Here is a 15096-nt window from a genome sequence, read left to right on the forward strand (position 1 = left end):
TTACACTAAGTACCATTTATACATATAAATATATCATGTATGTATGCATATATAATATATTATGATAAAACGAAATTTAATTATACTTTATAGTTCAAACCAATGGATATATAAACTAATTAATAAGCGAATTTATAATAAATGAAATATAATTCTTACATATATATATTATTCCATATTTTTTTATTTATTTCTGCAAAAAATGATAGCCATATGAAAATTAATTTTCAAAATCTCCTACTAAATAAGGAAAAAAATAGTATATATAATAATTATTGTATATATTGTACAATTACTATATATTTATCTTTACAAACATAAATGAATTATCCGACATATAAGTTCGTTTAATTTATGCAAAGTTATTACAAAAACAAAATAATATTATATATAAATAATATTTTATTATTTTTTCCTATTTTAAACAAATTATAGAAATAAACCTATTCATCAATCTATTTTATATTTATATGTTTTTTTTTTTTTTTTTTATCTTATACTGGTATGTGTATGATATTTAAAATAAATAATTTATTATATTTTTTCTTATTTTTATCGTTTTTTTTTGTTTTTTCACAACAAAATCAAGTTCAAAATTGAAGATTTTTTATGTAAACTAATTCTCTATATTAGCTAATAATTTCCTACTACATTTCTACATAACAATTTCTATTTTTGGCTATTCAACATTTTTATACTTTTTTTGTTAGTGTCCTTTTCCTGCTATACGATTTATGATGTTATTTTTTTCATTTTTTAATGTTCTAAGGAAAATGATAGCCTCAAGAGAAACCATATATATTTTCCTAATGTTTCAAATATGTTGGTGGTAATATATTTTATAATCATTTTTAATAAAAATATGGTTCATAATTTTACAAAATTGTAAATTATGTTATCGTAGTTAAGATATATACAAATAAAAAATTTTAGAATAATAAAAAAAGACAAAAATAAATTAAATTCCATGTTCATACATATTCATACATGTACGTATATATATATATGAATATATAAATTATAAAGGACAGCAAAAAAAAAAAAATAAGCCAATATGCTCATAATAAAGTAAAGATTATATCAAAGAATTACAAATTTATAAAAAATGAAAAATATAAAAAAAGCTAATATATTGGATAGGTAATTTTATAAAAGTTTTTTAACCCTTCAAAGTAAGGAACATATTGTGTTCATAATAATAATTGTTTCCTTTACTTGTTTTTAAGGAATATAATATAAACTGTTTGTGAATAAATATATCGGTCTTAAATATAATGACAATTCATTATTATAACTTTTCGTAAAGCTTATTATATGAATTTATCCAAAGCTTGTACTAAAAAATTAAAGAAAATATAAAAAAAAGTGTAATACAAAATAATGTTAATATTGTATATAATACCATGTATACACAAATATATACATGTATAATAAATAAAATGATTTTTTAATTTATGCATGTGTGTATTCTCTTTGTACCTCAATGGAATTTCTTTTTCCCTTATTACTATTTGAAAAAATTAATTCGTGTGCTCCTCTATAAAAAAGAAAATAAGTTAACATATACAATTGTGTAACATTAATTCAAAATTTCAGAAAGATTATAAAGAATGAAAAATAACAAATTTATGTGAATAAGTTATTTCTTCATTTTGTTGTTATTTTTTTCGCTTACATCCATAGGTTTTGCAAAATTTCAGTTTTCTTATGTTCTATGTTCTTGTAAAACAATGGGGTCTGAAAAGGGTATAAATTTTAAGGCAGTAAAATGAGAAAAAATTAATTTTATTTAATTTATAAGACTAATTTATGCACATAGTTAGGAATATAAAAAATAAAAGATTGATGAATATTTTTTGCATACGTATATTATTACCTCCATCATTTTGAGAAAAAGGACAGAAAAAATTGAGTTGTAAAAAGACAAAGAATAAAAAAGTTTTATAAAATAATCAATGGCATTATTATGAAACAATTTGCTGATTAAATAAATGTTATTTTTATTCATATCAATTAATGTATATGAATATAAGTAAAATTTCCATAAGTTTTTTATTTTGCTTTTTTTGAAATCTTCAAAATAATAAGATAAATCTTTTAAAATAACATTTTGTAAAAATGGTAATGAATTAACAGTACTAATGTGTAATATTCTATTTAATATCATATGATATAAATATTCATATAAATACATATATTTTATATATATATTTATTATATTAGCTTGTTTTAAGAAATTTAAAGATATAAAAGATGTTTTTAAAACATAGGGCAAATATTTTTTTATTTTACTATTTCCTTTAAAATTATCAGATTTTTGAATTATTTTATTTGATATTTCATAGAAATAATAAGTGTTTTTGTATATATTATTTTCTACTCGTTTTTTTTCATCATTTTCAAAAGTAATTAAATTATCATTGTCTTTATGAATATTTATTTTTTCGTTTTTTATAGTGTTTAAATTTTCAACTTTTTGATCATCTTTATATTCATCATTATTGCTACAGTTTAATATATCGCTTATACATTTCATATCGATGTTATTTGTAAAAAAATAACTTCTACTTATTTCGTTATTCATATCTTTTATATTTCTCAAGAGTTTATCACCAATATGATAAAAATCTTTTTTATTCTGAGAACCATATAAATTATTACTACTAGTTCGGCGAATATTACAATTAGCGGTGTTTGTTTTCTCAGGACTATTAATTTGATCTTCTTTCTGATGACTTATATTTTTTTCTTTATCATTACTTGGTGTGGTATCACAATTCGATTTCATACTAACATATTCATTGTTAATTGTTTCTCCAATTTTATTTTTATCTGAATTATTAAAATTTTTATTTATGTTGTTAGGAGATGGTATACTATTATTACTAGTAGTCAATGTATTATTTGCAATAAATGTTCCCAAATTTTGAGAATTATTTTCAAAGTTTTGTCTTTCTATATTATTAGACTCTAATTTATTTGTACTTGGTGTTACATTACTAGTTTCATTTTTTTTACTTTTTTTATTTTCTTCAGATTTTTTTAATTCTGTATTATTTTCATTATGATCACTAGCACATTTCGTATTATAATAATCCATCGGCATATTTCTTGTATTTGTTTTTTCTTCATAAAAAAATTCATCAATAATTGTGAAAAAAATATGTATTTTTAAATAATTTATTTGTGGTATATTTAATAAAGCTGATAATAATAATATGCTATTTTTTTCCTTTATATTTTTTGTTTTTTTTTTATTATCACTATCTTCAGAAAAAAAATTAAAAAATGATAAAAAATCATCATTATTTCCATTGTCTGATGTTATTATGTATTTTAAAATCTTATTTAATGGAATTTTTAAATAACTTTCATTATTTCCATTCATAAATAATTTATGTGTTTTATTTTTTATTTCTTCCATTAGAAAAATGTTATTATAATTACTACCAATTTCTGCATCATCAGTATCATCATTATTATTTTTAGGTTTAAAATTTTTACTTGATTCATGAATATATTTCACATGGTTTTCTTCCTTTTTGTTTTCTATATTCATATATTTATAATTTTTATTTTTTTCCTTTCGTTTTTCTTTGTCTAAATACCTATTGTCATCATATGTTTCAATTGATGAAGGTGACTTTTTCTTTGCCAATTTATTATAATAGCTCATATTACTTTTTACAATTACATCTTCATTGTTCTCAACATTTTTATTATCACCAGATTCGTATTCTATCAATTTATCATCCCCTTCGAAAATATTTTTAAATTCTACACAACCTTCACTTTCCCATCGAGTTTGTCCTGTTTTTCTCTTTTTTGATATTGACATATTTCTTTCATCTATATTCATTCCATAATTGTTTTCATCTATATTCATTCCATATTTGTTTTCACCATTTTTTTCATCATTTTTTTTATCATTTTTTTCATACTCATAATTTAACTGTTCATATCCAGTTTGCTCACTCATAAAGTTACTACTGATTGTTTCGTTTTTTTTTTTTTCAATATTAGAGTTTTCATGAGTGTAGTTTAAATTATCATAACTCTCAGTATTCTGATTATTGTTTGTTTTTAAAATAGCTGATTCTTCATTTTGTTGATATAATTTAGTTTTTTTATTTTTTTTCCTATGCTTATAGTCTATAGTATCTATAGCATATTTGCTTAAAACAAAAAAATTATTATAAATTCCAAAATAAAAAATCGATGCCCAAAAATTCATATTATTTTTTTGTGTTAGTAGATCAAAGTTGTTGTTATAAAAATTAAAACAAATACCATTTATAATGGAATATTTCAATAATATATTATTAAATAACAATGAATATTCACATAAATCATCAATATTTTTTATTTTAATTGAATTTTTAGTTTTTTTTATTATTTCTTGTGTTTTTAATTCATCAGAAAAACATAATGTTCCGTCTTTTATAATATTGTTAACAAATTCAACAATGTGATAATATTTATCTATCTTAGTAATTTCTTCATCCTTAAGATTATATTTTTCTTTGTATTGCAAACAAAATAATAATCTAAGGTTACTATAAAACATGCTATCAAAAGGTAGTATTAATTTTTTTTTATAATAGTCTTTATCAAATTTTCTATTAGTAGATTTATTTTTATCCTCTTCATCGATTTCTTTTTTTTCCTTATTGATATTATTACTAGTAGTAATATTACTAATAATGTTATCCGAAACACCTCGTTTTTTCTTATTTATATCATAATGAAAACTATTTGTGTAAATTGTGTCGCTACTACTTCTATTCATATTATTGACTTCTTTATTTTCTATAATGTTTGAAAATATTTCACTTTTATGTATATGGCATGTACTATTTTCACTTATATCCATATTTTCTCTCATCTGTAAATATTCAAATGAACTACTATTATGACTATATTCATGCATTTTTATAACGTATAATTTAGAGTTGTTATTACATTTTATTATTTTTTTTTTTTCATCTTTCACATTTTTATTATTATTCATGATTTTATCAAAAATTGCTTCTAATTTTTTTAATTTAGTTTCAAAATGTTCTGAAAGATGAGAAGAACAAGAACTAGCACCATCTTGTGATTCATGCATATTCTGAGTTTCAACTGTTCCAGAATCATTATTTTCTTGTATACATTCATCAATTTCACTATTACTTTTTATATTTTCTGGGGTATTATTTGAATCCTTTTCGCTTTGTATTATTTCTTCATTTATATCCTTATTCAGATGTAGCTTATTATTAACATTTGTTGAATAAGCATTTGTTTTTATTTTCTTTTCTGCACACGGTGTGTGTTCATGTAAAAAATTTGATGAGTTATGCTCTTTTTCATTTAAAATTGTTTGTAAGCATTTTAATCGTATTATATGTAAAAATAAATTATAAAGAAAAATATGTTCATTTCCTTCACCTATTAATTCTATTATGTTATTAATCAAATTAGTTATATAATTATGACTATTTTTTAATTTCATTCGCAATATTATTTCTTCTATAATATCCTCTACTTCTTCAAAAAATAATTCTGGGCATAATATCCATATTTTCCGTTTAACATTAATTGAAGTAATTTCATAAAAATATTTAGCAGCAGGTGTATCTTCTACTAATACTTTTAAAATGCTTATAGGAATAATATTTATTTTTTCTAATACCATAGAAAATAATGGTTGTATTTCCCGTACTTGAAACATTAACATCATTTTTTTAGCTAGCTTTGTTAAACTGTAAAAAAAAAATATGATATGGATTATATTTATGAAATTAGTTAGTATAATAAATATGATATTATATATTTGCACAAGTTTTTTTTTTTTTCGTGTGTACCATTTTTGAGATTTTTCCACTGATTTAACTTTATTTATGAATTTTGGGGATAAATAATTTTTAAATACATGCTTATATGTTATGTGCTTAGGAATATTTAAAAATTTGAGAAAATCCATTAACCCAGATAATGCAACATCTTGAAATGATTGTGTTTGTCGCCACACCTTACATGCTCTAACTGCAGGGTTACTATTTTCTTCATCATTTTTTAATCGGTAATTATCTAAACATAAAAAAAATAAACAAGCAAGCAAATGTGCATAAATATGTATGTATGTATATATATATATATATATGTGTGTGTGTGTGTGTGTAAAACATTTAGTTTGTGGTGTTTAGGATCTTTTTTTTTTTACATTCTATCCATCTTATTAATGCATTTCGTCCAGCAGGGCCACAATTTAACCCCTCTTTAAATACTTCAGGGTTTTCATTTAAATTGTTTATTTCATTTTGATTGAACAAGTTTATGTAGTTTAGTTCTTCTTTTCTTCTCCTTTCGGCATACTTTCGGCCAAAATTAAAATTCCAGCCAGTACTCATAACTTAAAAAAAATATTAAAAAAATATAATAAAGTGTAATAGCAAAAATCAAACAAATAATACGAAAAATAACTAATAATAATAATAATGATGGTAGTACTATTATTATTATTATTTAATAAATACATGCTTCAAACTAGTGTGGAATGCGTAAAACAAAATTCCAACTAATATTTTAGGTTAAGCCATATATACATACTATATTAATTTATTTTTTTGTTTGTATACTTTAATATATTAAAATTAGTAACGTTGCTGTGAAGGATTATTTTTATGTGATATGGGCAAATCGAAGGGTATTATAAAAACAATGGTTCATGTGTATAATATACATATTATATGTGCACATTTTATTTATTTGTATATCTTTATTCGCACTATAATATACATTTAAATATGAAAATTACAAACATTTATATAATATTGTCTCGAAATAATTATAGAGTATATATTTTTAATTTCCCATTTTTTTATATTTAAATTATATTGCTTTCGCTTTTCCATTTGTATATTTGCGATTTTTTCGAATTAATACAGTTTTTCAAATTGTTGCACATTCATTGCTTATTGTTATTATTTATCGTTTTGGGATAATTCATTTATAATATATATTTGCTTATTCTAAACATTTTATACACGCATTCAAGTTTCTTAAAGTAGAAACAACTACTATGAGATATATATAATATTATTTATAAAGATAGAAAACATATTTCATAAATAATATATATTTTTTAAGCCCAACATGCCTACGGAATATCCTTTTTAAATTTAATTTTGAACAAAAGGATTTATTATACCTCTATAGATATACACCTAAAATAAAAATTATATAAAATTTACAGAGACGTATTACCGATATTATCATTACACTTATATTAGCTATTATTCATTCAATATGATATTATATAAATATATATATATATCAATTTTAAACATGAACAAAATATATACATATATTATACCTCATATTATTTAATATTCAAAATATTCATAAAATTATTACAGTGTAAAATTGAAAGTATACAGAAAAATAGGCGAAAGTTTTTATTCGCCTCATTGAAAAATTAATTCTAAAATTTTAATTTTTTGTTATACATTTTTTCATAAAAAAAAGTTAAAAAAAATAAAACAAATACAATTTGCAAAAATTATAAATAAAATTAGTTTAAGTAATCATTAAAAGGATAGAGCTTAAATACTTTGTCTCAGGTAACGAAACATGAACAGGGTGATCCGAACTTATTTTTCCTTCCCCTATTATTACCCCTTCACATTTTGCCCAATTTAATGCTCTTCTTATACATAAAACTAACTCATTGTAACCTATTAATTTGTTACAACTTGATACAAATACATAACCAGGCTTTTGTATTATTTTAAATGATGCATACAAAAGCTTTTGATAAATTTTTAAAGCCGCTGGTAATAAATAGTTATTACGTGCTAATGGTGGAGGGTCTATTAATATAACATCATATTTTTTTTTAAAAAAATCATAATTATTATTCTTAATTAATAATTTTTCTATATCATCGAGATCAATGCGATTATCTTTACTTTTTTCATATATATATATATTTTGTATATCCGAAAAAAATGTGTTTTTTTTATCATGTTCCTTTTTTTCCATTGCTATCATATTGTTATCATTTTGTTCTTTCAATTCAATGTCCAACCATTCATCAGTTTGTTCATCGCTTTTTTCAAGTAATGGTATATTATCATTTCTATTATATGGTGCCTCTAATTTTATGTGTAAAGATACGTTAAGGAATTTTTTAACACATGCATGTACAAAGTTAATTTTGTTTAAAACATTATTATACTGAGCAGATTTCACTCCATTTTCTATGGCCAAATAAGAAGAATCAACACATGTTACTTCATTAGCACCATAATAAGCTAAAGTAATTCCAAATCCTCCAACATATGAGAATAAATCTAAAACATTTTTATCTTTACAATATGAAATAAGCATTGAACGATTATCTCTTTGATCAAAATACCATCCTGTTTTTTGTCCTTTTAATATATCAGTAAAAAATGTTAATCCGTTTTCTCTAATTTCAATTGGTGGTTTATACAAGCCTTTATATACTAATTTAGTTAATGACAATTTTTCAAGTTTACGTATTTGACTATCATTTTTTAATATAATTGTGTCGGGATTTAAAACATTTTCAATGCTCTTTAATATAATGTGTAACATTACATCCATTCCACTTGCATTTACCTGAACAGATACTAATTTATTATATTTATCTATTATAATACCTGGCAAAAAATCACTTTCTGCATTAACAACCCTAAAAAAATTATCGTTTGGAAACAATTCCAATCTTTTTTCATATGCTTTTTTTATTTTATTATTAAAAAATTCTTCATTTATATGTTCGCTAACATTCATAGTTAATATTCTAGACACAATCGTTGAATTTTTATTGTATATTCCTACTCCTATATTTTCATTAAATTCATTTTTTATATTAACGATGCAGGGACTATATAATAACAAATCGTTGTCATTTTTTACATCCTTTGAGTATATCCAAGGAAAACCATTTAATATATTTTTAACACAGTTATCTTTTATAATTAACCATGGTCTTTTTTTAGGGTTTATGTCATTGTTGCCATTTTGCTCATTATATGTAATTGAACTTGGGGTATGTACCCTTCTCTTTGTTCCTATGCATTTATTCAAATGTCGTTTTAAAAACAAACTGTAATTTCTCTTTGCATATAAAAACAGTTTCACCATAAGAACGCTTTAAGTAACGCTTGTGTAAAAATTTTATTTAAAAATTGTATATGCATATATATGTACATAATTTATTTAAAAGACCTTTACTTTTTTTTCCTTTTTATATATTATTACTATTATATGTATATTTTACATACAAAAACTATTGCAATTGAAACTGCCAAAAGAATTCTCCTCTTGATTATTAATATATTTTTTTTTTATCCTTTCTTATAATCGTATAATCAAAATTTTATCCCATATTTAAATTTCTTAACGTATAAATGATTTTATTACATATCTATATTTTTTTGAAAAGGCGGAGCGAAATTGTATTAAACGCTATTTATTTTTTCATTTTTTTTTCCCCATTTTTTTTTATTTTTTTTTTATCATTATATTTCATTTTTATTTAAAACATAAAAAAGGAAAATTTATATATATATATTATGTGATGGAAATATATAAATATCTGATAATAACATTTCAAAATGATAATTATTTTGTAAAATTATCCATGTTACAACTTAGGCACAAATGACGATGGATTATAAAGAACATATTTATATTATTCGAAAAAGCATAAAAAAATAAGTAGTGTCATCACTAAAGTAATTTTAAAAAAGAATAAATCAATTTATTTTTACTTATATATACAAAGTAATATTATATTCACCAATAGAATATATCATATAATGTTTTTGTAATATATATTCCATATCCTTTTTGATAACTGAATTCTTTCATTTTTAATATTTAAACAAAAAAAAAACATTAACCATTTGTCAAGAAATGGAACATTTTTAACTTAAAAGGGATATTAAAGGAGGGAAACATACATATACATTTCCATGTAATTATTTATATGTACGTTTTTCCTCATGATGGACATAACATATATAGATCATATTAGCCATAAATTTATCATTGTTACGTCTAAATAATATCAAAAAAAAAAAATAATAATAAATAAAAAGTAAAACAATACAAAATGTATAACGGCATTGGATTAAAAACTCCACGAGGTTCGGGAACAAATGGATATATTCAAAGCAACTTGGCACATATTCGACGTGCCAAAAATACAATTAGAGATTATGAAAAATTTCGAAATGAAGTTAGCATGAATAATATTGTTGATAAAAAATATACATGTGATTTTTCAATTATTGAACACTCAGAAAAAAGAAAAATAGAGTTAGAAGTTTTACTATATGAAGAAAAAATCAAGGAAGAAGGAAAAGAAAATATTGAAGAACTAATTAATAATTATAGGAAAAAATTATATGATGAATATTATGAAAAAAAAAATACAGAAGAAAAATTTAATGTAAATAAAAATCGGAAAATTGATGCTAATGAAAATATACATATGTTAAATGATAGAAAAAGAAAACAAATAGAAAATTTGCAAAAAGTTTTGAAAATTAAAAAGAACGATAAAAAGAAAGAAGATATCCAGTTAAAGGAGAGTGAGGAAGCGGAAAAGAAGAAAAAAAAAAATAGCAAAGATAGTCAAAGCGATAGTAGTAGTAGCGATAGTAATAGTAGCGATAGTAGAAGTAGTGATAGTAATAGTGGCGATAGTAATAGTGGCGATAGTAATAGTAGCGATAGTAATAGTGGCGATAGTAGTAGTGGTAGTAGCGGTGAAAGCGACTCTAGCAGCAGTGAAAGTGATTGCAGACGGAATATAAGACGAAAAAAAAAATATCGATCTGAGTCTAGTTCAGACAGTTCTCATAAATCTACTAAATCTGATTATTCTAGCGATTCTAACAAGCGTACTTGTAATACATCAGAATACAGTGATTCAAGCAGGTCATCAAATATAAGACAAAAGAAAAATAATAAAAAAATAAAAGCAAATTCATCGCTTCCAATAAGAGTATCTGTTATAAGTAGTATTCCTGATACACCAACCAAAAATGATTCCAATCCAACATCGGATGACGATAAAATAAAAAATTCCGATCGTTCAATTAGTCCACGCAGATCAAGGGGTAATAAACTCGCATTAAAGGAAAAGATTCGTAAAAAAGGAAAATCTCAAAGAAGCTATAATGATAGCGATGATGATAAAAACTTTAAAAGTAATACAAAAAACAAGCATCGTAATAAAAGAGAACTACAAAGCAACAGTAATAGTGATAGCGATAGCCGATATAACAAAACTAAGATAAAAACAAAAAAAGATGCTAAGAAAGATAATCATAAAAGTAGTGATACTTATAAAAAAAATAATTCTCTTGAAAATATGCATAATAAAGAATCCAAAAATAATAAAAAGAAAGGAACCAACATAAAATCATCGCCATCGCTTGTAAGAAATGATGAGAGCTCAGATGATGGACATACAAATAAAAGGAAACATGACATCAAGGATAGTAAACGAAATAAACATAACAAGCGTGGTAGTATTACATCGTCCGACGAAAGAAATATAAAGGACAAAAAGAAACCCTCATTAAATGATATAAAAAAAAAAGACAAGACTCACACAAAAAATAATAAACCAGAAAATTCACTAAATAAGGACGAAACTCTGGAAATTTTAAATGACATAAAAAAATATTACAGCAAAAAGAAAGAATCTTTTAGCGGGCAAAGTGATAAAGAATATAACCACAACTTCAACAATTCTGATAATAGTAGTAGTGGAAATGATAATAATAAAAGCGACAGTGATAGTGTCGCATCTAGCCACACAAAAAAAAGGAATGAAAAGCAGAAAAGGAGGGGATCCTTAAACAGACATAATTATTCTAGTCAGTCCCCAATTAGAAATAAAAAAAATAATAGAATTGTGAAAAAGAAAAAAGCAGAATATGATAGTAATTCATCTGACTCTCATTTTAATCATGAGCATCGTCGTGATCATAATCGACGTACTAAAAGAGGGCGAGAAGATGAAAGCAGTGAAAGAAGCATTAGGAGTATAGATTGTTATAAAAATAAAAAAAGAGAAAGACCTAGTTCTGAGAGCATAGACAAACATCGTAGGGAAAAGAATAGCGACGCAATCGACCGACGTAAAAATAGAGAAAGAGATAAAGAACGAAAACGTGAAAAGAGAGATAGAAGTATCGAAAAAAGTCACAGAAGTAGAGAAAGACATAAGGGAAGAAGACCTAGAAGAGAGGATAGCGACGCATAAAAAAACACAAAATAATTCATATATTTGTAGCATCGCAATTCAATATATGCTATGATATAAAAAATACCCGTGAAAATCTTATGCACCTTTGGAAAGTGCAAATTCATTTTATGTTCACTTTATTATTATTTTATGATTTTATTATTATTGTATTTTTTGATACACAGCATAATGCAGTCGTAATTTTTCGTTTGTTTATTTTTATCTAATATTCCCAAAATATGGGTATGTATATAGTCAAAATAATAATTATGATAATGACAAATTCTTTATATTTGAATAAGTATATCTCATATTATTATTTCCATATCTTTACTTATATTGCCTTATAATTTAATTTAATTTAATTTTTTTTGTTTCAAATATAACTATAATAATTGTTAAAATCAAATAATAAAAAAACAGGTGTTAATAGTTAGTGTTAAAAAAAAATGTATATAACTATAGGGATAAATGACATAGCTATGTAAGTACATGTCATACACATGCCTTATATTCCCATAAAAATATGAACCTTTAAATAAATTTTACAATACCCGACTCTACAATAAATACCATATAGTTTACACACATGTGTGTACATAAAAAATATGTATAAATATATATAATACATATATAGTTTTTGCATTAATCTGACGTGAAAAAAAAAAACTAATCTCGACTTTTATTTTTAAACCATTGCATTAAACCACCCAATGCACTAACAGTTTCAAATTGTACATTTTTTTTGTTTATTGAATTAACAAAATTATCATTAATTTCTGGATTATTATCAATTTCATTGATATCAATTAATCTTGAATTTTCAAAAAATGGATTTCCCCCAACTGTTATAGCTTTTCCTTTTGTAAAATATTCTACCCAGAATTCATAACCATATTTTATTAAAAAAGTCAATGTCCATGCAACTGGCGCAATTATAAATAAAAATAATGCTAATACAAATTTATATGTATTTTTTTTTTCTAATGTATATAATTCGTTGTAGAATGGGCTTATATTACACCAATGATTAAAATTTTTTTTTATATAATTGTAAAAATAGTCTACACATATGCTATCACAAATTATTAAAATATTAATATCCTTTTTCCCTTGTGGTATTTCAAATTCTGAATATAATCCAGATTTTCTTATTGTGTTTCTCAAATTATTTATTATATCATATGTAGTTTCATTGAAAAAAGAAAAAAAATTTTTTTTTAAATGAGCTTCATTTTGTTCTTTATTTCCGATATTATTGGAGGATGTCATATATGGAGGTATATAATATTTTGATCGTAATATTCTTAGCAAAGTTGCATGAAAATTGTATATTAAATATAGAGCATTCTCTTGAACAAGAGCATTGTAAAAATTTGGAGAATTATTTTGTAAATTGTATTCATCTTCATCTTTTTTAATTTCAAGATTATTATTTGGTTGAATATTGTTTTTATCGTTTTTATCGTTTTTATCGTTTTTATCGTTTTTATCGTTTTTATCGTTTTTATCGTTTTTATCGTTTTTATCGTTTTTATCGTTTTTATCGTTTTTATCGTTTTTATCGCTATTCACAAGAAAATAATATAACAAAGAAAGTATTTCCTTGGGGTTATTAAATATAGCTGCACCAATACTTGTAAGTTCTGTTAGCCTATCTCTTCCTAAACAAAAGTGTGGAATATTTAAAAGAAGGCATTGTTGTATTATTGATATATACTGTCCATTAACCTTTTTTAAATTAGCATGTACCGAATCTATAGTTTTCCTTTGAACTAAATCAGCTCTATTAAAAGACTTTAATATTTTATCATAATCAACATATCCAATTCCAAAAATTACACAATCAAATTTCGTTTTTTTAATATCTTTTATTATATTCATATTTTTAAGTTCTAATAATTCTATATTACTTTTATTGGTTGGTAATAAATCACATATTTGTAAATCTATATTTTTGTCATCCCATTTTATTTTTAAATTTTTATATTCGACATTATTTTCGTTAATTTTCCATTTTAGTTGCCCTTTAGTTTTATTTTTGCATCTTAAAGCCAAGCTTCTGAACATTTTTCACTTTCCTTTTTCTTTATTTTTTCTTTTTATTAATCATACGTTTTTGTATGTTCTGTGCTTTCCCTTCTTTTTTTTGTTTTTTTTCTTGTTATTATTCTTTCGAAAGATCCATCATGAATATTCAATCTGGGGTTAGCTTGTCATTACATTCATTTATTTTAAAAAAAATAAGTCATAAGTATATATAATATAGAATATTGTGTATTATACGCATATTTATTTTTCTTCTAAATAGAAAAGCAAAAACAGCAGTTGCTCAACTTCTTATAAAACATTTTGCATCTCCAATTTGCTAGAAAGAATACTATAAACAAAAATTACTGCAATATATACATACTATTTTTATTTCGTAAATAAATATATATTTATTTATTTAAATGTACACATAATAATTTTGTTTCCTGTTGCCCGTTATATTTTGAAATTTTTTCTTTCACCTTAACATTTTTTGAGATACCTGCTTATTTTAATTGTGTTCTACATGTATCAATAAAAAGGATAATTTTAGAAAATGCTCAACTATCGATTCTTTTATAGATTGTGTGTTGTGGTGATTATTATTTTTTTTTTAATATCGTATTATAAAATGTATATTAATTCTTTTTTTATATATAACATTATGAAATTCAATTAGTTTGTAAAATTATTATTATTATTTTACATTTTTTATAATGCAAATATATAGTAATGATGCAATCTGTTATTTTTTAGAAAAAAAATATTCATATAATATAGCATGA

At 22.8% G+C, this 15096-nt stretch overlaps 4 protein-coding genes across 4 annotated transcripts; 1 reads left to right on the plus strand and 3 right to left on the minus strand.

Moving 5' to 3' along the window:
• Positions 1–1288: 1288 nt before the first annotated feature.
• PY17X_1318000 (conserved Plasmodium protein, unknown function) lies at positions 1289–6395 on the minus strand (the record flags this gene model as incomplete). Its single annotated transcript, XM_022957065.1, has 6 exons — positions 1289–1336; positions 1480–1537; positions 1676–1737; positions 1877–5747; positions 5850–6075; positions 6209–6395. 6 exons carry the CDS (start codon positions 6393–6395, stop codon positions 1289–1291), a joined length of 4452 nt encoding a protein of 1483 aa, XP_022813546.1.
• A 1168-nt stretch (positions 6396–7563) lies between these two features.
• PY17X_1318100 (S-adenosylmethionine-dependent methyltransferase, putative) lies at positions 7564–9159 on the minus strand (the record flags this gene model as incomplete). The annotated part of the gene is made up of 1 exon (XM_724736.1): positions 7564–9159. One exon carries the CDS (start codon positions 9157–9159, stop codon positions 7564–7566), a length of 1596 nt encoding a protein of 531 aa, XP_729829.1.
• A 973-nt stretch (positions 9160–10132) lies between these two features.
• PY17X_1318200 (conserved Plasmodium protein, unknown function) lies at positions 10133–12298 on the plus strand (the record flags this gene model as incomplete). The annotated part of the gene is made up of 1 exon (XM_724737.1): positions 10133–12298. One exon carries the CDS (start codon positions 10133–10135, stop codon positions 12296–12298), a length of 2166 nt encoding a protein of 721 aa, XP_729830.1.
• A 651-nt stretch (positions 12299–12949) lies between these two features.
• Positions 12950–14350, minus strand: PY17X_1318300 (conserved protein, unknown function; the record flags this gene model as incomplete). Its single annotated transcript, XM_724738.3, has 1 exon — positions 12950–14350. The coding sequence occupies one exon, from the start codon at positions 14348–14350 to the stop codon at positions 12950–12952; it is 1401 nt and encodes a 466-aa protein (XP_729831.3).
• Positions 14351–15096: the final 746 nt, after the last annotated feature.

Source organism: Plasmodium yoelii, assembly GCF_900002385.2.
Source record: "Plasmodium yoelii strain 17X genome assembly, chromosome: 13".
In the NCBI taxonomy this organism is placed as follows: domain Eukaryota; phylum Apicomplexa; class Aconoidasida; order Haemosporida; family Plasmodiidae; genus Plasmodium; species Plasmodium yoelii.